Source organism: Acromyrmex echinatior, chromosome 12 (genome assembly GCF_024713525.1).
Source record: "Acromyrmex echinatior isolate Ae372 chromosome 12, ASM2471352v2, whole genome shotgun sequence".
Lineage (NCBI taxonomy): Eukaryota > Metazoa > Arthropoda > Insecta > Hymenoptera > Formicidae > Acromyrmex > Acromyrmex echinatior.
In genome coordinates this window covers 8,912,057-8,937,049 of record NC_141863.1, presented here as the reverse complement: position 1 = coordinate 8,937,049, position 24,993 = coordinate 8,912,057, and the positions used below count along the sequence as shown (strand labels likewise).

The 24,993-nt window shown below is 30.6% G+C and overlaps 1 protein-coding gene across 1 annotated transcript in view; it reads left to right on the top strand.

The window, feature by feature from the left end:
• The window catches only part of Tspan6 (tetraspanin 6), a 53,148-nt gene extending 32,858 nt beyond the window's left edge, over positions 1 to 20,290 (top strand). The window contains exons 2-5 of the mRNA XM_087411604.1: positions 3,966 to 4,163; positions 5,064 to 5,240; positions 10,712 to 10,921; positions 19,109 to 20,290. Of these exons, the coding sequence (XP_087267730.1) occupies positions 3,966 to 4,163; positions 5,064 to 5,240; positions 10,712 to 10,921; positions 19,109 to 19,183 (660 nt within the window). The 3' untranslated portion in view covers positions 19,184 to 20,290. The remainder of the gene's footprint in view (positions 1 to 3,965; positions 4,164 to 5,063; positions 5,241 to 10,711; positions 10,922 to 19,108) is intronic.
• Positions 20,291 to 24,993: the final 4,703 nt, after the last annotated feature.

Genomic DNA, 24,993 nt, shown 5'->3' with positions numbered 1-24,993 from the left:
TGTAGTCGATAATCTCGTTTGTGTCTATCAAGATACGATTGCCAGGATAATTTTGTCATAATAGTACTCGTTTAATGTTTCTCTGACCTGTTACATTCGCTGCTCGAATTCCTTTCTCAGAGCCATTTTACTGGAACGGTCAAACATTCGCTTCATCTTCTAGAAGAGATTCGTTGCACTTAAGAGAGTTTTTACATTTGAGGGAAAAATCAAAAAAATCGATTTTTTTATTGCTTTTTTTGAAAACTTATAGTCTAAGAATATCCCACAAAAATGTTTTTTGGGAAAAACGAAAATTGTCTAAGATATACGAGATAAAATGACGTCGTGTTCAATTGATTCAAATAGCGCGCAACCAATTGCCATAATCGGCGCTTACCATTATATTCAACTTTTCGAGACCATTCTAGAACTAATAATGAATCGTTAAATCGTTAAATTCATTGATATGAGTCGTTAAATTCATTGATAGGACATTTGCTCCTAAACATTCCGCTAAAACAATAGTAGAAATCGCAAATTTTGAGTTTGTATCTTTAATGATGGTTACATGAATATTCTTAAAATTATGGAGGTAATTAGTAATGGGCATAATAAGCAGTTCAGCTTATGATTTGGCTCTTTCGCACGATAAAGTCCGTCTCAAGCGTCCAGAGTATCATGAGTCCATATACTCAAAGAATACAAGGATTGCTATTCGAGAGGAGAAAGTAACACAAAATGATTTTTATGATGTAAAGGAAGATGTCTTGTATAGTCCTAGAATAGATGATTGAATAATAAATTAAAACATTTTGACATATACACTGAGAACAAAATGTATTGGAAGAAAGGAAATTTTAGTAAACGATGTGTTTGCATGCAACTGTGAACGTATTTTTTTAAAGTAAGGAAATGTATTTATTTATTTGAAGAAAGATATTTTCCTTAAGAAAATCATTTATTAATCATGAAAAATGTAATATGCAAATACAATCAATATTTATTGAAATGTATTTATTAATTAAACTTACTTTCGAAAACAGTAACATAAGTAGCTAGGCCTAATTGTTGCAAAATATTTGTAACTTCCATATTTTCGTAAAATGTTCACTCTTTACGTGTAAAGTTGTAAAAAAAACGTACAAATATATGACTTGAGAAGAGAGAGAAAAAGATATATATGTAAGAGAAAGATACATATGTGTTTAAAAAATTAATAATGCAAATAATGATGCACACAATAAATTTTTGGCTGATTTAATCTAAGATTTTAACCTGTTTTTTATTCTGATCAATTCGAGAATCGAACTTATGATGGATTTTGAAAAGACAAGAAAAAACTATTTACTGCACATAGAAGTTTGCGAAACCATTACAAGTTTTGATGAAATTTCGAGCAGGACGAGCCACGCGCCATGACACCCTGCATAATTTTATAAAGTTCGTCAATATCAAACTCGAGTCGAACCTCGAAAACATGAACATTTCAGCGAATATTTAATGCACGGATCGACAAAAGACAATGAAATGTAAAGTTCGGCTCGAGATTTAGCTTGATAATGGACACATCTTTAAACTATATGTGTGCATGCAAATATTAATGTACACTTACTATACTTGAGTAGGCTACTCAATGTGATTATTACTTAACTTTGCACAATATTCCCACACGTCTAATTGTCATTGAGAAGAAAAACCGTCTTAGATTTTACATATAATGAAAGAATATTAAATAGTAGAAATAAAAATTAGAATTTCAAAATCAGTATTCTCAATGCACTATATCTCTAAATAAGTATAAGTTCTATTATATCTTGTATAGATGACCATTATAAATACTTATTAAGTTACTTTCTTTGCTGAAAATACATATTAGGACTTGTACAAAAAATGTTCACAAAAACACTAAAATGAAAGAAAAAAATTTGTAGGTAAGAAAATGCATTTTAAAATAAAAAAAATATTTGTTCTAGGTAAATATTTATTTTCGTTTTTGTCAAATTTATCAACTTTAATTAAGTATACGTTCTTAAAATATAATAAATTGTTTTTAAAAAATATTTATTTCTTATAAATAATCCATTTACTATCTTTACAATTTCGGAAAATTAAATTTAAACAAATATTTACTGAAGTATTATTTTTAAAATTAAAACATCCGGATTTAATATTTAAAAAATTCATTTACTAAATTTCAACAAATATTATACTGTAATGCATTAAATCCAAATTAGATTTAAGTAAATTTGTAAATAAAAAGTTATTTTCTAATTGTAATGCTTCGGTTTATTAGTTACTGTTTATTACTTACTGTAATTAAGAAAAGAAGTTTTATAACATAATAAATATTTATTTCAATTAAGTAAATTTAATTTTAATAAATGTGTATATTAAAATTAAGAAAATTTTTTTCTCAGTGTAAGATAGCTTTAAGATATCTTTAAAAGTTTTGTAAGAAAAGTCTTCAAAATATTTCACAGAGAACACGGAAAAATATCTTAAAATTGTCTTAAACATTGATTTTATCCGTTTATTCGGCAATCTTTAGAAATATTTCGTTAGCTATTACAAAAAAATTGTAAAATGTAGAGGACTTTTTGACTTGATTTTTTATTAGGAAAAGCACTGTATGATTAGTGAACGTTATTTCAGTTACACCCTGTTTATATGTGTGTATATATATATATATAATATATATATAATGTATATTATATAAATTATGTTATATTATCCTATATTATATTCCTATATTATATTTCTCTCTGTATAATACATAAGAATAGTTATGTATTTTTTTCTAAAATATACTTATGATACTTTAAAATGATATTGCCATTTATATCGCGTATTTCAGCGATATTTTATTATTAGTTAAATAATATTGAACTTTGAGCGTTTCTTCGCTCAACTTCGCTCAACTTCGCTCAACAAAAATTGGAGTAGGGGTAAAACGTCTGTTTGCTTTCGCTACATGAAATCGCACCTTAAGAGAATAAGATAGTGAGTTGAAGTTTATCGAAAGAGAAACAATCTAAATCGAATATATAGTTCTACTGTTAATCTATAGTTTATATTACATGTACTGTAGATTTTTAGTATTGATTGTGAGCAGCTTATATACGCATAAAAAGTTATGTGTTACATACATACGTACATACATACATATATTTGCAATTTAAATACATACATTCTATAATATTTTACTTTATTATTAATTTTATAACAAATACTGTTTTTTAAACAATTTTTAAATCTATTTTTGGTTACATTACCATTCCTGTTTCTCTTTGTTTTATTATGCAGTGTTTTTATAAATAGTATTCTAAGTATAATAAATATTTTATAACTTTGAATCTAGAATCAAACAACACTTTGACGAATATAATCGTTAAGTTTAAAATTTTAATATTAATTATTAATCAACTTATTGTATAAAATATAAGTAGGATGCCATAATACCACTTTCTTTTCTAATAAAAAGACAATTTGAATATATACAAATACATAGTGTGTGTATATATATATATATATATATATATATATATATATATATATATATATACAGGGTATTTGGAAATAATCGCCAAATATTTCATGGGCAGGTAAAAAGGACTAAACTAAGTCGAAAAATCCTCTATCATTTTGCAATTTTCACAATAATTAACAAGATATTAATTACTAAAAATTGCCAAATATTGGTCTTGAATAATTTTTTACTCAAATACTATCAACTTTATAGAAAAGCTGCAAGAGATAAAAATCATTTATTTTCTTCTCAGAAAGTTCTAAGAATTTTTTCAGAATTTTTTGTCAACTTTTTAGTACTGCATTTTCTTTTTTTTTACCAACATGAGAAAATACGGTATTAAAAAATTCTGAAAAAATTCTGAATTCTATATTTCTAAAAATTCTATATTTCTATATATATATGTGTATATATATATATATATATATATATACAAATTTAAAATATCTTGTTGCAGCTATGTGGTCTGGCCATTCTGGTTGTCGGCGTTTTAGTACAATTAGGAAAGCAAAATTATTTCGAACCTCTGGAGGAGGTTACGAGTAATCTTACGCTCCCGGCAATTACATTGATTGTCATCGGCAGTATTATCTTTATCATCGCTTTCCTAGGATGCTGCGGTGCGATTCGCGAGAATCACTGTATGGTAGTCACGGTAAGCTTATAAACAAATTTTATCTTGTCATACAAGAAACTTTTCTTGATCTTGTATTTAATATTAATACATTAAATATTTTAAATTGAATCCTGAATAATAATTCAAGTCCATTCAAATTTTCGAAATATCCGCGTTGGATTTGTGGAATTGAAAATAAAAATTAATGTTGCATTTATTAAATCGAAGATGACTGATAAAGATTTAAATTTAATTGTTACATTTATATATATATATTTCTATCTGATACTCGGTTTACGCATTTATTTATCTATTGCTTTAATAATATATTAGCACGAGTCCATATTGAATCGATATTATTAGTGATGTTTTCTAGACAATTATATTTGAGGAGAACACAGTTCAGCAGGTCGAACTTATTTTAATTTTTATTACGAAAATTCTAAAGAATAATATTGTATATATTACTTTTTATCTAATATTTTATTTTATATAAAATTTATTTAAAATAATGTATTTTTATGCATATTTGAATAACTACAAAACAGATATATTCGATGAAAAATCGATTTAAGATAAAAATATTAATGCGGAAAAAACGCTATAGTTGCTATAACCAAAAATAATATTTTTTGCCCATCAATACACTTTGGTCACAAGAATTATAGTACGGTTACAACTAATAGGTGAAAAATATTATTTTTGGTTGTGGTAACATAACATTTTTTCCGTGAATAAATTTTCTCAAGTGAACTCTACCACTTTCCTTCATATGTAAATTTATTTGTGTGTTATGCTTTCCCCTACACATAAACAGCACGATTGCTTACGATTATTACGATCGAACAAATTAAATAGCAAGATTATTTAATGTGGCAGTTTTGTCCGTCTGAAAAGGATTAAGAGTTATGGCAATTGATATATGTTTCTTCCGCGCAGTTTGCATGTTTGCTCCTGACAATCCTGATCATACAAGTGGCAATCTCAATCTACGTATTCGTCGTAGTGAAAAATTCCGGCGAGATTGACTTTAGGAAAATATACACGACAAACCTCTTCATGAAGTACAATACAAATCAGGAGGAAAAGAACTTTGTAAATACCATACAGGAAGGGGTAAGAATTTTATTTTTTAGAATGTATTTAGAATGTATTATATTTAATATGTTTTCATGTGCAATGACATACTACTGTTATGTGAATCAAAGTCTTATCTTAATAGAACATAAATGATTACATATCTGGAATAATTAAATGTAACATTGAATTTACAATACGTCTAAACTCCTCTTCGAGAGGAATTCACACAATGTCTCCCTGGTAGTAAAATTTTAATGAAATTTCGATGAACTTGACTTGATTTATTAAATTTGAAAAATTTTAATTATTATATAAAATTTTAATTATACTTTGCTGAGAAAATGATTCTCTGTGTTTAACGAAAAATAAATTACTTTAATGAGAATTCAATAAAAATAAAATGAAATTTCAATGAAAAATTACTAATTTTAATGAAAAATTAAGAAAATTTTATTAAAATTATAATAACTTTTTGATAAAACTTAATGAAAAAAACTCCAAATAATTTGTAATGATAAATTAGAGACATTCTGTTGAAATTGTAATGAATTTTTAATAAAGTGAAGTTATCACGAAAAAGTGCAGTACCCGGTAAAAAATATTATAAAGGGTGTTTTTTTAAACCCGATAGAACTTGAAATTGTAAAAAATAAAACAAAAAATTAAATTAAACAGCCGCGGTGGCCATATGCCCGAAATCATTTTCAAATGTTAATGCCATACATTGATCTTTCGACTAAAAAAAATTTTTTGATTATAATTTAATTTTTGTGTTAGTTTTTTTACAATTTTAAGTTCTATCGGGCTTAAAAAACATCCTTTATAATGAACGTGTGTGTGTGTGTGTGTGTGTGTGTGTGTGTGTGTGTGTGTGTGTGTGTGTGTGTGTGTGTGTGTGTGTGCGTGTGTGTGTGTGCGCGTGCGTGTGTGTGTGTGTGTGTGTGTGTGTGTATGTGTGTGTGTGTGTGTGTGTGTGTGTGTGTAATTATACATATATAAAATATGTCAATTTTATGTACATAGGGGAACATGGTGTTTCTTTAACTGATTGTACCTTTAACTATTTGAATTTATAAAAAATCTATTGGATATTTGTAAAAGTAAAAATATATAGTTTGTAGTATGAGAGAGAGAGAGAGAGAGAGAGAGAGAGAGAGAGGGAGGGAGAGAGAGAGAGAGAGAGAGAGAGAGAGAGAGAGAGAGAGAGAGAGAGAGAGAGAGCACCAGAGGTATTTTACAACTTACAATTATAATAATGAAGAGATATATTATATTTCTATGAAAAAACATTTATTGTTTTCAAACGTTCGAATGAAGTAATTTCAAGACGCTTTTTAATTTCATAAAATATTGTATATGTATTCTGTCTTATGTTGGAATTGCCTAAAATGTTATATAGATATTTAGAAAAAATTATTTAAACTTTAATACTGTCAATCTTAACTTATAATTTATAAAAGTAATAACAAATAGAATGTTATGTTGATTTTATAGTTCATGTAGATATATATTAAATGACCTCATCCGTCGACACTTCTCAGGTTAATTGTTGCGATTTTGTTTCATCCCGAACAATTTTAATGCATTAAATTAATTACTTTAGACCATCCAGCTTACGAACTAATTTGAGATGCGAACCTCTGTCTGTTATCGTCTGTATTTTTTTTTCATTATTTGTAAGCCATCTATTATTTAAATTTTATTTTAATTAAGCCGAGAATTAGAATTAGAATTTAATAATTATATTATGTTTTGTCGAACACACAATCGAGAATGATCCAATTAGGGTCGAAATGCCGTTTTTTATAACCTTATTTTTATTTTTATTTAATACATTATTTTATTTACTTCACATCGTTTTTCTTTTGGTTCATAGTCCTTATCGACATAATTTTATTTATATAAAGTTATATATGAAAGTTATATATGAAAAGATATTAAAAATATATAAATAAAATTAAACTTTTGTGGAATATCTTATCTTTATACACACCTTTTATACATTGGTTAAAGATACAACACTCCCTGGTCAGAGTATTGTGCCTTTGACCAAAATTCAATTTTTTTCTAATGTTAAAAAAGATGTATAAAACAATTTAAATCTATAAAAAAATATATGTCAACACTTAGTTAGTGTCAACACTTCAAAGAATATTTAAAAATTTTTTGGAATTTTTAGATATCAAAATAGCTTGCACAAGAAAAAATGTCAAAATTGATCAAAGGTACACCACCTTTCCCTAATTATATGTAACTTTATATAATTTTATATAATTATATTGGGTCATTTAAAAAGTATCCGCAGTTTTTTCATTCAAAAATTGAATAAAAAAACCGCGAATACTTTTTAAATGACCTAATATATGAAACATTTTTTCTCAAGTACTAATACACCTGCGTATTTTTTTCTTTGCAATCTTGTCAAAAATTTATTATTATTGCAACAAAATGTTAATTTGTTTACAGAATATCTGCACTTTTTCATTGTAACTTCAAAAATTTATTATAAATTCAGCAAAATATCATTAATTTGTCATTACATGGTCAATACGCGGTACTGTCATTAGAGAAACACAGAGCAATTCAATTTCTCCTAAGAAAAAAGCTACTCAGCCATAAGACTTTTCATTGATAGTTGAAATGGTTCTTTGAATACAAATTATTACAACATGCAACAGAAATAATTTTTTTTCTTCAACACAGAAAACTCAAATTGTCCGCAAAAATAGAGACGAAATGTAATGCAGACGTACGTATTGTCTCGTGATATCAAATCATTTGTGTTTTTTATACACATTTGAAGTTTTATAGACATTTGAAGAGATTATTTTGGCTACGTGCAAAATGAAATTTTGCGATTGTCTGAAAGTTTATATGTTTTTATATAAAATTAGTTGCTAAATGAGAAAATGATAAAATTAAAGCGATTGAAATAAAGCAAAATGATAACATATGTATTCTTAATTGAAAATTTTTGACTTTTCTACAAAAGTGGTTATAATGCATTTCTCTTGAAGTTAGCTATATATAAAAGTCATTGCATGTAAAAATTCTAGTTGTAATCCATGATGCAAGTAGACTACTCATGATTGTAATCATAAAAAGCGATAAATTGACTGATTACTGCGTCGGGACCAAGCAGTGCCGTATCTTTTGCGCAGAAGCAACACGAGTGAAACGTCATAACCATAATGCAAGTAGACATGGTGTGCTCGTGACTAAGACAAATTTGCGCATAGCAACGCGTGACTTCATTTTCCAACATATATATATACTATTACAACATATATACTATTTTACAACATATATTTGCGCGGTTGTTATGATTTGAAATGATTAAAAAATATATTAAATATGAAGTGAAAAATAATAAATAATAGTAAAAAAAGTAATAAATAAGGCTGATGAGGACTAAGTATCGAAACATACCGTTGAAACTTATCGTCGGAAAATTATAATTTGTGATTAATAAATATTATTTAGTACATCTAAGTATAGCTCGTATTAACTTTTTTTGGGTTTTACTATTTATTAATTTATAATAAAGCTATTTATTAATTTATAATAAGTAATTATTGACTATAAATAAGTGATTATTTACTATGTGTGAAACTGTAGTTGTATTGAAACTGTAGGTGTAACAAAATCCATGTTTAGCGTTTCACAGCCTTAGTCTCTTATCGACATTCATAGACAGAGATTTAGAGAGAGATGCTTGCAAATTGCACACACCATTATTATTCCTTCCACTGGTCATAACTACAAAATCGTGATCATAATTGTAAGTTTTCGTCTTGTCGAAAGATGTCTTATTATTATGACCAATCAATGGGAAAACAGTCATGTGATTTATTGCTTCCCTCGTTGTCAATCAATTTATCGCTTTTTATTATATTACTATTATGACTAAAGCGTGCAATGGATTTAAGACCGTAATTCGATTCAAGCTTACAACGCTTACGAATCATGGAAGACTGTAGACGCGGTTATTACTCATTTTTTGGGCTAGAACAGAACTAAAAATTATAAAGAAGTTGTAGCTGAAATGATTGCTGCATTTCGTAAAAAAAAGAGTCAACATATTAAAAATCTACTTTTTGTATAATTATTTGGATTTCTTTTCCTGGGTGATTTTAGTGATGAGCAGAGCGAGTGTTTCTATCAAAATATTGCTATAATCGAACAACGCTTCAAAGGAAAAGACTTTCGCCACATTAGCAAACGCTGTTTTCTCGCGAAATTGTTTTTTTTTTATACATTGAATTAATAAATTTTTTAATTTTAAAATTATTAACTTCAAATTTAATTTTCTTTATTTTTTTGTTAGAAAAACGAATAATAATTATTGTGCTTTTAAATGAAATCATGTAAAATATATTTTCTCATTAATATTCACAAAAAAAATCATAAAAATTTTCACCAAAAAAGGAGAAATTTAAGCTATTTTCAACTAAAAATGTATTTTTTCATCATTTTACTCTATTCTAATTGTTTTAATTTGATTATTTTCTCATTCAGAGATCAATTTTACATGAAAATACATAATTTTACATGGAAATATATAAACATATACTCAATAACTATAAAATACTCAATAACTTTTAAACGGCTGACTTAAAATGGATAAAATTACAGTGTTTTGAAAAGATCAAAGATTATAAGAATATGAAAGAAAAAGTGGGGATTCTCACTTAAAAAATCCGAGTTGACCTTGCTCTACTTTGGCGACGCCACTCAAATTCAAAGTGATAAAGCCAGCGGCTAGGCCTTTTTAAACTACAACTTTTATCTTTGGATCTTGAATTTTTTGGTGACGACTGTAGGTGAATCGAACACGAAAACTGTTCATTTTTTGCGCTAAAACTTATATGTTTTGTTTAGCAGGTCATAAGCTATAACATATAAGAAAATTGATTTCACCAGGACCCAATTTCATATAGAATTAGTGCGGAGTCTTTTCATCTTGCACCGCAGACGAAATGACCTCCTATAAACTTTATGCGCACAAAAAATGCAAATGATTTGATGTCGCCAAACGAAACACACGCTGATAATTGATTTTATCTCTACTTTTATGGACAATTTGATTTTTTCATGTGTCGCACAATGTTATAGGTATGAAGACGAATATAAATAAGAGATGCATTTTGAAAGTACAGTTTTTAGTTCTGAACAAAAATTTAGTAACCTAAAATTTTTGTGAAATATTGATGAAATTTTGATAACATTGCAATGAATTTTATATTAGTTTTAGAACAATTTTACCAGTGATTTTATCAAAATTTCAATAAAATTTTATTACAAGTTTGAAATTTTCATAAAATTTTGATGAAATTTCGATAAAAATTTGATAAAACTTTGATGAAGTCTGGTCCAAAACATAAAATTCATCAAAATTTCATTAAAATTTAATTAAAATTCTATTAAAATTTTTTCACTAGGGCTTTTAATTTTAAACAGATCAATATTTTAACATAAGATATACTTATTTTGATTTATATTTGCAGTTGCAATGTTGTGGTATTGACAAACCTCAAGATTTTCCCAATTTACTTCATGGAATTCCTATCCCAGGAACCTGCTGCGGTAAGATAGAATCCGACACCTGCGATCCAATAGAATCTTACAGGACAGGTTGCGTAGAGGCATTAGAAGATTTCTTCAATTCTGCTCTTACGGTACTGGGTGGAGTTGCTCTAGGTATTGCTGCTACAGAGGTAAGAAACTAAATAAAGACAAGTTAAATAAACTGCAAAATTACTCCATTTATGTATGATATTAAAAAGAAATGCGTGATGAAATAATAATTAAATTGTGCATCTATCTTACAAGGAGAGATAAGTACTCATATAAGTATTTCAGTTTGTGCATCTATCTTACAAGGAGAGATAAGTACTCATATAAGTATTTCATGGATTTTGCATGGTTGTTCTGAGGCACCAAAAAATAATCTCTGTAAAGCAGTAAATTGCATCTCTGTGTATTTTTCAAGAAAATCGTGATTTTAGGTCACGACGACGGATCACTTTTAAACCTGGGGGACTCGATATTCAAAAAACGATTTTTCCGCTTTTTTGAATGTTAATGACGTGCGTTTTTTTTTAATGGAAGTACAATTAATAAGTGATTGTGGTATGATACCAACGTTTATTTAATGCGCATAGTGTAGAAAGACAGTATGCTTCATATATTTCTATGACAACTATCATTCATCATTATGTGCATTATTTTGTTAGGAATTGTGAATAAATAACGAGAAATAAATCGTAAACGGAAGAAAGAAAACGCGAAATCGCCACCACACGATTTCGCCTTAATTTCGCGAAATTCAAACGAAGATTTCACATTTTCCTCCTTCCGCCTACAATACGATTATTACCTCCTTAATTCTCGAGCGCGAATAGTCGGGGAACGCGTGATCGGAGAATGGATGAATGATAGCGCTTGGGGAAAACCGAGCATTGCCGAGAGAAGATTGAGAAAGAATACGAGAAGAAGGTCACGCGCGTCTTTCTGGGCGAGAGAAATAAAGTATATGAGCTAATTGAACTTTAAGTCTGCGTCGTTTATGTTACTCTTCCTATAACAATTTTCAGTAAGTGGAATACAACTTGCGATCGGACTATCCGACAGTTCATGTAAGTTCATGAGCAACTTAGAAAACTTCGTCAAGCAGGGTGAATGGAATCACAGTTATAGCGGGCGAGAAATTCACGGTCGCACAGTTAAAGGTGACGCTTAAGCATCTCGCTTCGTCTTATACAGGCGATAAAGCAACCTTGAAGAAAAAACTATTTATTTATGATCCTAGTGGAGCCTGGAAAGACATCGCAAGAAGTGTACAAGTCGAGGACCACTAGCAGACTCAGGAAGATGAATCGAATTACGATCTTCGGCAGTGGGAGGATAAGCGTTTTTGATGCACGAGAATCTGGACGCAGTCCGATTGAGAGGGAAGCGATGAGTAACCTCACCAGAGAGAACGAGATTATGCAGCGGCATCTAGAAGAGCTACGGTTGGAGAGAGATAGGGCGACCGGAAGAGGATCGGCAAACAGTGCGCCATCTTCAATATCACGACCTACCATTTCCGCGCATTATTGAACGAATTTATGGATTCAGAAGATACATTCAAGAACTGGCGAAGACAGCTTGGATGTATCTTCTACTTATTCGTACCACGTATAACGTACCTGGACAATAATACACGTATTCTAATGAAGCTGAAACGAAGAGCTCTACAATGGTTTCACTCGAAATCGGAACATTTGGAGATACCGGTGCGCGAATTGATAAGCGAGATGAAAAGGATGTTTAATCATCGACCGTCAAAAATGAAATTGCGTCGACAGTTCGAGAAAAGAAGCTGACGAAATGACAAATCTTTCACTGACTATTACTATGATGAAGTGATACTAGCTGATAAAGTGCCTGTCAATGAAGACGAATTAGTAGACTTTATTATCGACTGGAAACACACTTGCGTAATCAGGCGCGCATGCATCGATTCGGTGGGAAAGAAGAATTACTGGCAGCTTTTGAACAGGTCATGTTGCGGTCTAAGAACAAGAATCGCATTGAACGAGGAAACATAGTGAGTAAATCAGAGCAATCATAAGTAGCAATCTAAGGATACGAAATAGCGGCAAGAAAGCAAGTGTTATCACTGTAACAAGATGGGGCACCTCGAAGAATTGTGACAGACTAAAGAGAGAAAGAGGTTCGTGCTTCAAGTGCGGATCCATGAAACATCAGACAGAATTGTGACCAAAAGAAGGCAGTGACATCATCGGAGGCGGATCATAAGAAAGTGAACGCTTAGATTTCGAATGTGGCAGCGTTGAGTGAAGGCGGTAACGAATTAAAAGCGTGGAGATTTAGATAAGTACAAACGTGTTCGATTATCGGTTCATCGCGAATTCGCAATTAGATATTGCATGTCCGATTAGTCTCATTATAAAGCTAGATTTATTCCGCCAGGGTCAATTTCACAATTTAATGATGCGCATTATGAAGGTATAAACGGCCCTTCGTTGGAAATAGGGGGCGCGATTACGGTAAAAGTTAAGTTAAAAGATGTTACGACGAGCAATATGATAATCCGTATTGTACTTGACCATACAATGAAATGCGACGCAATATATAGGTAGAGACATATTAAAGGAATTAGAATTAGGATAGTTAAACGAGGACGAAATATTAAATATTGAGGTAGGTGAGACAGAGATTGATATGCTGGATGTGAATCCGAATTTATTTTCTATGCAATCAAGAGTAAGTTGACGGAAAAAATTCAAGTAAATTATTTAGAGGCTGAAAGACCATTGGAATCGAAGGTAAAAGCGGAGTTGAAATTGCATGAAAAAGCAGTCGTTTCATTACGCGCCTAATAGACTATTTTCATCAGTAGATAAAAAGGTTAAATGCGTACTATTCTAGACAACCTGATCACACGGGGTATCATTCGTCTTAACTTCTTAGAATATACTTTGCGAACTGTCTTGGTGCGGAAAAAGGACGGAAACATAAGAATGTGCATAAATTATTGTACTCTAAACAAATTACCGCGCGAGACAATTATCCATTGCCAATAATAGAAGAGCAGATTGATGCATTGCAAAGAAAGCGCTATTTTACTTATCGCTAAACTTAAAGGATGGATTTCATCACATATTTAGAGAAAGACATAAGCATAAAGTATACGGCTTTTATTACATCTTTGACCAGTATTAGTATGTAAAAAATATCTTTTGGACTAAAGAATGCACCAGCGCAATTTCAGGCGTTTTGTCAATGAAATTTTACATGACTTAATTAGAAACGGCGACGTAGTAGCATACATGATTTTCTCGTTGCGATGGACTGGAAAAACATTTAGAGGTGCTTGACCGCGTTTTTAGATTACTCGTAGAACAGAGATTCTTATTCCGTTGTTCGTAAGCTAAGGAATGACCGGTATATTGTGACTAACCTCGAAGGGTGCCAGATATCTCAGCAGCCTTACCAGAGTATTTGGGAAGCGGCTAATATGAAGTCGTGGCGAGACAAAGCAGCGGAAGATAGAATTCCAGAAAGCAACTCCGAAAACGGGGACGATGAGATGTAATGTTCAAGTAACGCTAGGCAGCCGAGGTGACCTTGTATCAGAATGGCCGAAATTGTAGATGGAAGGAGGAAAATCGCGAAACCTTCTTCATCGTTTGAATTTCATGGAATTAAGGCGAAATCGTCGCCACACGGCGATCTCAAGCGTGAGTAATCGAGACACGTGATCAGGGGACGGACAAATGATAGCGCATGGGGGAAAACCGAGCATTGCCGAAAAAACCCGAAGGTTGAGGAAGAACGCAGGAAGGTCGCACGCGTCCCTCCGGGCGAGAGAAATCTATAAATTGTGTGAGCTTGAACGTTAAGTCTGCGTTTATGTTACTTCTCCCATAACAGAATGTAAATACATTAAAAATTAATTTTCCAAATATATATACAGGATGTTTCAGAAATAGTTGGTCAAACTCTAAGAGGACATTTCACTCATTGTAAGGATGAAAAAAAGTCATAAACATGGGTTCGGAAACGTTTTCTTTCCAAGTTATAAACATTTCTTGTTTAAATTATACGTATTTATGTCGGACGACATGCCTCGCTTCGACGTTTCATGGATTGTACTTCTATTCACCTTCAAAGTAAACAAAGAGTTATTAAATAGGTCTGGAATTGAAATCAATCTTTATTTAAGCATTTAAGAGTGAAGCTAGTATTCGTCAACATGACAGTTTATTCTAATATCGAATTGATAGAGATTCACTATGTATGGGCGAGCTAATGGAAACTGCAGAGAAGCTCAATGTGTCTATCAACAAATCTTCCCTCAAAGACAATATATAAAATAAGTATAAAATAAAATATAGATATAAGTATAAAATAAAATATAAATATAAGTATAAAATAAAATATAGGTATAAGTATAAAATAAAAAAATATTTATAACTTGGAAAGGAAACGTTTCCGAACCCATGTTTATATGACTTTTTTTATCCTTACAATGAGTGGGATATGATACTCTTAAAGTTTGGCTAACTATTTCTAAAATACTCTGTATATGTATAAAAATTATTCATTTTTTAAATATCTATTGATTCCTCCAGGTTTGAAAGCGATCTGTCGTCGTGATCTAAAATCATGATTTTCTCAAAAAATACACAGAGGTGCAATTTACCGCTTTATAGGGATTATTTTTTGGTGCCCAAAAATAACCATACAAAAGCTAATCAAAATCCGAAATACTTATGTGAGTCTCTCCTGTTAGCTTAAAGAAGCTTACTTTAAAATCTATAATTCATGGCAACGTTCTATAATTTTGCGCGCTGAAAATATAAAAATACATAATTGAAGAATTTAAATATATATATATATATATATAAGGATATTTCTTAAATAGTCGCCCACTAATATCCATATAGCTATTTCTGATAAAAAATTAAATCGAAAAGTCCTATTTCTGATAAAAATTGAATCGATGAAATAATTATTATTATCGAATAAATCTGTAATTCAATCCGCGTCGTTCTTTAAACGAGCGCACATCAGTGAATCGCATGTCCGATGCACATCACGTGGCTCACTGACGCACACTCGTTTAAATTAATGATTCAGGACTTTTTAATTCAATTTTTTATCAGTTTTACTCTGTAATAACTGTTTCATTGAACGTTGTAGAAAAAATGGCTCAATTTTTTATCAGGAATAGTGTTATTTGATTAGTGGGTGCTATTTAAGAAATGCTCTGTATACGTACATAGTATATACACTCACGAAACTATTGTTCGAACAATGCATCATTATATCAATGATTTCTTCAGACTATTTTTCAATCGTACGTCCGTAGGAATTACATCTAGATAATTCTGGTGTGCACTTTTGTTACAGTATACGTACATAAACTATAACTTAGAATTATTTAGATTATAGTGATTCTTGAATCACTCTTAGGCCTGATTCACAGTTGTTACAATTGCCTCCCCTCCACGGTTCCACCATAATTCCAATATACGGGCTGCGTTCGGAAACGTCGTTCGGTTGCCTCCAATGCCTCGGTTTCATCTGTCCTTGTTTAACATTTAATGCTGTTAAGTGGGGCTATGTACTGCTTTTCCGATTGTTTTGAAAATTAAATATGTTTACTAGATAAATCGAAAATCATGTTAATAAAAAGTGGTAGTAGTATTTCAAGTACATCCTATTAAAAAAAAAATATTAAAAACTTCAACCGGTTTTTTTCGAAAAGAAATTTTCATAATTTTTTTGACTCTAGGAAGCCGAACATGAATACAACGTACCTGCGATTTTTTACATTGGTGTACCTTTTTTATAATATAATTTGAAGACTCAGATTGAGAGGCTGAAAAAAACTTTAACTATCCATATGAGCCTGCAAGGTTATTTTTTTGTGTTATTCTCGATGTGAGAATACATGAAAGTTCAAAAAGGGTACTGGGGATTCACACGTGACTAACTTGTAAGTTTTCGATGTTCTGGATATCCCTTTATTTTTTATTAAATATATATTTACTGAGTTTCAAATAGTATAAAAGCAAGTACACGAAAATGTAGAATTAAAAAGAATCATATTTCAATATAATAAATAGTAAAAATTTTATAATTTCTGTCAGTCTTCGGAGATCGCTTGGCTGGAGCGGATTTATTGTTGCATTATCTTCTAAACTCCTAATAAACTTAATTATACATACTATAATAATATTTATACATATACAATCCTTTATCTACTTATATTATACTCTTTTATATTGTTCAAATAATAAAATTTTATTTATTAATTGTAAACTTAAAATATGTAGATTCTTCAAATCGATTTTCGATAGTTCAAATAATTATACTTTTTTGAACAATTCATATCGTACTATTTTTTTTAGTCCAAAGAATCAATTAAAAAAATCCTACGGATTTTTGCTTGAACATTAAATTTAAAAATTTGAGAATTTTTTATTCAAAGTAGTCATTTTTTGCGAATTTTTTAAATAAAATTTTTTTGAAGCATTCAAATTAATTAAAGATAAAATATTATTTATTTGATCCATATTTCTCTGTGATCCATATTTCTCTTTGTCTGACTTCGAGGTATAAATTTTACACGTTTTGAGCTAAAAAATATTCAGTCCAGAGATACAGCGTGACAAAGTTGCTGGGTTTCATATACTCTGATTAGACCGGGAAGGTAACCAAAAATAAGTCCGGTTTTCTAGAGTTAAATATCGCACCATTGAATCCCATATTTTTCTTTCGTCGAAATCGGTTTATCCATTAAAGAGAAAATTCGATTTGTCGATTTTCAATTTTACCCCTATAACTCCCATAAAAAATTTTTTTCAGAATAACTCCGGTACATACGGCACACCTATCAAAAACTTAATTTATTAAGTATTATTTATTATATTTAAAGTAAACGAACTATATTAGTAAAAACTTTGTACTGTCTACTACTATGAAAAAAATATTTGAAATTCGAAATATTTATTTTTCATATTAAAAAATATATTATACTTTTGAAACCTTTGCATTTTTGCCGCATATTCCATAAGAGTGGGATATATGGCTACTTATATGGGGAGAAGGGATATGTATGACTCATGAAAAATTTACAAATAATGCATATAAATATGACATAAAATGACACAATAACTTATAAAATGTAAAGTTTTTTATAAAGTTTTATTAAGAATGGTAAATATGTATATGAAATAATAAATAATTACAATCTTTCTATATATATTACAAGTGTTATGACATAAGGTACATATTTTATATAATGCGTTTAGTACGCTGAATTCAATCTGCGCACTTTGTATGCTTTGGGCATAAATCCCGCTTACTAAAAATGTCATATATCCCAAATAGGTAGGATGTACAAGACAACAAACTAAATAAAAAATACGAAAGCAAAGCATTTGTATTTTGCTATATCTATAACATGCTTTACTATTCCATTACGTATATATCACTAAATAATCACTAATTGTAAATCTTTTACACGCCCTATAGTAATTTTATGTAGATTATAATTTATGATGGCGTTACTTATTACACAAAAAATTATTACACAAATCGATTCAGCTCGCAATAATTTTGTTAATATTAAAAACCTGAAATCATAACACAAATATTAATATAACATAAAGGCATGTAACAGAGTAGTTGCAAGAAAATTACTCTCACTCTTTTTATTTTTTTTTATTCTGCGGCGTAATCCTAGCATGGCGTATTTGCCGAGTTACCCTATAGTATTTTGCGAAATTCATTCTTATATGTTAACTTATTGTAAAAACCAGATAAATGCGGGGGCAGCATACACATACTTATCCTGCTAGGCCCTTTGGTTCTTAAAATATAATAAATAAATTATTTGCATCTCAATTGCACTATCAGAACTTATTTTTTTCTTTTTTCTAAAAAAAATCTAAAAAATTGTAATAGGACTTGCAGACGACTTTTTTTTATTACGAATATCATAATTACATTGATTCTCTTATAGTATTTTAGTTGTAATGCTGTTTTGAACAAAAATTCATTATTTTTTATATGACGTTTCCAGTATGTCTCCTACTTTAACGCAGTTAACATCCGAATAACAGTTTAGAGAAATCATTGACATAATGACACACTGTCGAACAATTAGTTTATATTCATATTTCGTATTTATTTTAAGACTATCTTAAGTAATGTCTTAAGATGCTAATACATAATCTTCTAATTGGCTCATGCCAATTAACTTAAGATTATATTTAAGACAATCTCAAATATAAGAACCGATTATGAATATCGATTTTAGATCTCATTTTATACATAAATATCTTACAGTAATTATACATGTCCTTTTCCTTTTTTCTCAGCTGATTGGCATCATCTTCGCATTATGTCTGGCGAATTCCATAAAGAACACCGAACGCAGAGGTTACAGTGTGTAAAAGTGCAACTTTGTGAAGGACATCGTTTTGGAAGGCTTTCGATACACAACAATCTTACCTTCATTTTACTACTGTCAACGTATTCGCCTATAAGATGTGATAAAACACTTGCGCTTTACAGCAGGATAAAGTACATTTATTTTTTCTTTTTCTAAGCAGATTGGAGCCAGAGTATCTCTTTATGTTTTCTTTTCCTGTTTCTTTATAGTCGTAATTATAATAAAATGGTAATGTTTTTTCGATTAAATGATATATTTTTGTTTTTTGATTGTAAGAATTAATGCGTAGAGTTTGGCACATGATATCTGGCAACGAATTTTACTGTAATTATTGTCGGGTCATAGATTATATTTTTTTCGTTTGTAAAAATAACTTTTATACGGTTATATATACTTATATATACATATTTTGATACGGTACAATTTTGATTTATGTTTATATCTCTGTCCTAAAAAGGTTCAAAAATATAGAAAAATCAATATAATTCACTTTGTTTAATATGAATATGCAAGATCGTTTCGTGCGATAATCCACGAACAAAGATATTGAAGTACCTTTGCGAGAATAAAAAGTAGAGTTATAGTATTTTACAAATATTACGAAAATATTTTTTCATATATTGAACTACACAATCGTACCTGCGGAGGTGTTATGCCGTCATTAAAAACACAGATTTCTCGTATGTGTCTTTATATAAAAATTGTTATACACTTTGTTTGTACAGCACACAGTACAGATTCTATCTAAACACACACACACACACACACACACACACACACACATTTTTTGCCTTATAATAAAAAATAATACTTTATATATATATATATATATAAGAGATGCCGTGACCGCGTGACAAACGAACTGAAACGCGTTTGTGCAATAGGTATTTCTCTTTAGATATGATATAATGATAAAGCGCATAAAAAGTTTATAAGCACGGTTTGAAAGAGTACGTAAACAATTAATAATTTAAAGTTGCGATTTTATTCGTTGTTTAATGCGTGAAATTACTATTATTGCTGCTACTGTTGCTGCTACTATTGCTATGAAACGAAATTATATATGTCCAGTTTTTGTATTCACAAAATAAACATAGACAAATGAAAACCTTGCCTGATTTCCCTGTGTTGATAAATATCGACAATAGGGGACTCAGCTCGATGGGACCTTGACCTTAACATATGTTGTCGAGGTCATGATCCTGAGTGGTTTTAATTAGTGTTCGTCCTTCGTTTAAAAGTTATTAACAAAAACGGTTCTCTACTATATAACACGAAAATTTTTTGCTTTAAAATAAATGTGGCAGTTATGCACTTTAAGGGACATTGCGTCAACGACCTTGATATATTGTCAAATTTATCCTGAGTGATTCCTGCTTTAAAAACAAAAAATCTCTGCTTTAAAACAGATCTCCTACTTTAAAAACAAAAATTCTCTGCTTTAAAGTAGATTTCCTGCTTTAAAAAGATTTTTGTTTTTAAAGTAGGAAATCTATTTTAAAACAGAGAATTTTTGGTTTTAAAATAGGAAATCTATTTTAAAGCAAAGATTTTTGTTTTTAAAGCAAATAATTCTCGTGTTATATAGTAGAATTGTTTTTTGTTAATAACTTTTAAATGAAGGACGAGCACCAACTAAAACCATCTGAAGGTCACTCAGGGTCATGACCTTGACAACATATGTCAAGGTCAAGGTCATTCGAGCTGGGTCCCCTATTGTCAATATTTACCCCCTGTTTTTTTTATATTCTAAGGAGGATTCTAAAGCTTAAAATAGATCTTCAGCTTATATTATTCCTGATTCGCGTGGTGCATGGTACGGACGGAGCCTTGTTCAGAGTGAATATGTGCAGTGCTTTCTTCATGTTGTTTCTAGAAGTTTTGGGTAAACACTTGGTGCTGCTGAATCACAATATAATACTAAAAACATGAATGTAATATTTACAATAAAAAAATAAGAAATATGAGAGTAAAAATATTCAACGTGTGCATATATACAATGGGATTACACAGTAGTATAAGTTACAAAAAATTTTTTAATTGATTTTATAGTTTTTCTTATTTAATTTAGCAGCGCTAAGTATTACTTTTTTGTGATACATTTGAATGGACAAGATAATTTTGTGATAACGTTTTGAATAATGTTTTGAAAAAGAATTAAATTACTACTTTGATTGAAAGTGAAAGTCTTTGAATAAATTGCGATATAAAAATTTCAAATAAGAAGAATTAAAGTCATTTGTATCGGAATAGGAAAATCCTTTAATAGTAATACTAAGATATACTTAGGTTTCATTATACAAAAATTTAAGATAGTATCACTTAGATTATATTCTTTATTTAATTTGGTATGATTGGTATGAGATTTAACTTGGCGCCAGTTGTAGATATTAAATCTTTTATAATATATGAATGATACATATCATTAGAGTTAAGTAAATAACGATAGTACCACTTGGATTTTACTTTTCAATTTGATAGAATTTGACTTGGTTAGTTAAGACTGTATTAGATTTTAACTTTTAATTTGGTACAGTTTTTTTCAAGACGTAATAATTTTTGACAGAGAAAAGCTGTCATTACTTAGATTGGAATAAGAGGATCTTCAATAGAAATATTTTTGAAGAAGAATTAAACCTCTACAAACTACTCTCTTAGACTGTGGTCCATTTGGCGCTTCAAACACTACAAAGTATTTGTAGCATCGATTGGCTGGTCCACTTGACGCATTGTAACGCTCCCAGTAGTTCTCATTATGTTCATTCATACGTCATCATTTTCGCTCTCACTTCCGCTCTAACTCGGGAGGTGGGTTAACGGGAGCATTCTAAGTATTTGACGGGAAAGTATAAGCGTGAAAAATAAAGATAAGATTTCTTCATCATCTTCATATATGTACAAGTACAGTGCCAGGTGTACAAGTATGAAATGCGGATTTTTTTTCAAAAAAAAATACGGAAGAATGATAAAAAGTGGTTTATTCAAAGTATGCTCCATTGCTAGTTACACATTTTTCCCATCTTTCGGGTAATTTGTGGATACCACGCCAATAAAAATCTTCCCCTTTTGCCGCGACCATTCATCGAGCCATTTTTTCACATTTTCGTACGAAACCAAAGCGCTGCTCAGCAAGTGCGTGACCCATCGATGCAAACAAGTGATAATCGGAAGGAGCCAAGTCTGATGAGTAAGCCGCATGGGCTAGCATTTCCCAGCTGATTGCTTCCAACGTGTCGCGAACCGGTTTTGCCGTATGTGATGGAGCATTGTCATGGAGAAAAATGATCTTGTGTTGCTTTTTTCGATATTCTGGTTGTTTTTCGAGTAGCGAACGGTTCAAATCGATCAATTGTTATTTGTAGCGTTTGGTATTAACCGTTTCAGCAAGCGTATAAGCTTTAACAGCTTATAATAGACCACACCCTTCTGGTCCCACCAAACACAGAGCATCGTCTTCCTGCCAAAACGATTCGATCTTGCGGTCGATGTGGATGGTGCGCCTGGGTCTATTCATGATTTTTTGCGCTTGGGATTCTCAAAATATATCCACTTTTCATTCCCAGTAACGATACGATGCAAGAACGACTTTTTTTTGTATCATTCGAGCAAAATTTCACATATGTTTTTGCGCCTCTCCATCTGCCTCTCGTTCAACTCATGTGGTATCCATCTGCCGACCTTCTGAATCTTTCGTAGGCGATTGGAAACAGCTTGTTGACTAACGCTTAATTGCTCTGTGAGTTGTTTTTGTGTTTGTGAATCGTCTTCGTCCAACAATGTTTGCAATTCTACATCTTCGTACCTTTTTGACGATTTTCCGTGTTCCTTGTCTGCAACATCGAAATTACCACTTTTGAAACGCCGAAACCATCGTTCACACGTATCTTGCGATGGAGCATGTTCACCATAAGCTTCTCGAAGTAATCGGTATGATTCAGCAGCAGTTTTCTTCAAATGAAAACAAAAAATTAATGCTGTCCGCGAATGCTCTTTATTTGGCACAAATTTCGACATATTGAACACAGCAAAACAATACTATGTAAACACTTTTTCAATTTATCACTTATGCGCGTTTGACACTTGTTGATGGCACAACAAAATGGCATATACGTCAAATCTATACTACACATTGCATTGTATCATCTGTTGTCTCAAATCCGCACTTCATACTTGTACACCTGGTATTTAGGTTGATATGTCGCTAAATATATTCAAAATATTTATTAAAATTGGAACTGAATTTAATTCCATCGCAATGAAATTTTCTTTATATTATTTTTATGTTATGTTGGTTACACCGATTAAAGATAAAAAAATATGAGAAATATACTTTTTTCTTATTTACACTAATCCGCATTTGATATTTATCATGAGTAAAACTTCATTCAATACAAGAATCGGATTTTTATTTTCCCTTATATAGGTTAAGATTGATATCGATCTCATGCAACGAAAATTTAAATTCATATGGCGCTACAAATGCTACAATCGATCTAGCGTAGCGATTGCAGCATTTGTAACATTAGTGGACCAATCGGAGTGTAGCGTTTGGAGCATAGCGTTCAGAGCATAAGAAGCATCAAGTGGACCTTAGTAGACGAGAATATGCGGAAAGTGTCACTTGGAATTCGTGGGATCGAATTAAACCACTATAGATGTCTATTCAAATGACCTGCAAGATCTGTTTAGCTAAACTCCTTTTTAGTTAAACTTCTTGCACAGTTCATCTTTCCTCTTTTTCTTTTCTCACGTTGGAAAGAAAAAGAAAAAAAATGAACTGTGCAGGAAATTTGCAATATTTTTATTTGTTTCAATTTGCTTACCATCAATTCAATTTACTTACAATTGCGCTTACAGCATAGATTTTGTCTATATTTGTGAGAGCGTACTCCGTTTTTCATGGTTTTTCAAGGATAGTAGCGCGCATATTAAAACTAAAACTTTACTTTCTAATGTAAGAAATTCATTAGATATACACACAACGAAGATACCAACAGCGTTAGGGCGGTCAGGGCTGGTGGCTCAGTGGCAGAGCGAAAGTCTATCAACTCGGAGGAGAGAACAGGCCTGGGATCGAGATGAGGAACGCCCTGATACTTTTCTGTTGTCGTCAATTGTTTACACAAATCTTAACTTGTAGGCCCCGAATTAAATAAACTATTACTACTTGAGTTGAAATAATAAAAAGGTATTACTTTAGATTCTATTCAAAAAATATGTATATTCTTAGCGTCTTCTTTACCTTTTTTAAAAAGATAAGTTTGTACTTTATCTTGGTATTCATTCTTCGGATAATACAAAATACTATATACAGGATGTCTATGTATAAAGTCTGACCCAGGCGCTATATCTCGAAATACGGTTGGAGATATGAAAAAATGTTTTATACAAAAGCCGTAGGATATAAGGAGAACATATGATAAAAATATGGACTTGATCTCGACCTTTTCAAGACTAAGTCAATGTGACTGATGTTTTCTTAAATGGAACCTTCCGTTTTTTATTGTATATTTTTGTATTATTGTATATTTTTACCTCGAGAGCTTTTCAAAACATTACAATGAAGCTTTTTTTAATCAGTATTGTAGTGTTTTGAAAAACTCTTGAGGCAAACTACAAGAACATGCCATAAAAGATGGGGACCTAAACAAAATAAAGCATAATAACAAGTCATTATGCTATCAAAATAATGTCAAAATGACTCTAAAATGGTCATTAAAAGTCATTTTTCAGTCATTTCCGATTTATGCCATTATTAATGTCATTTTGATGTTATCATGACTTCTCAAGTAGCAAATATACGTCATTTTG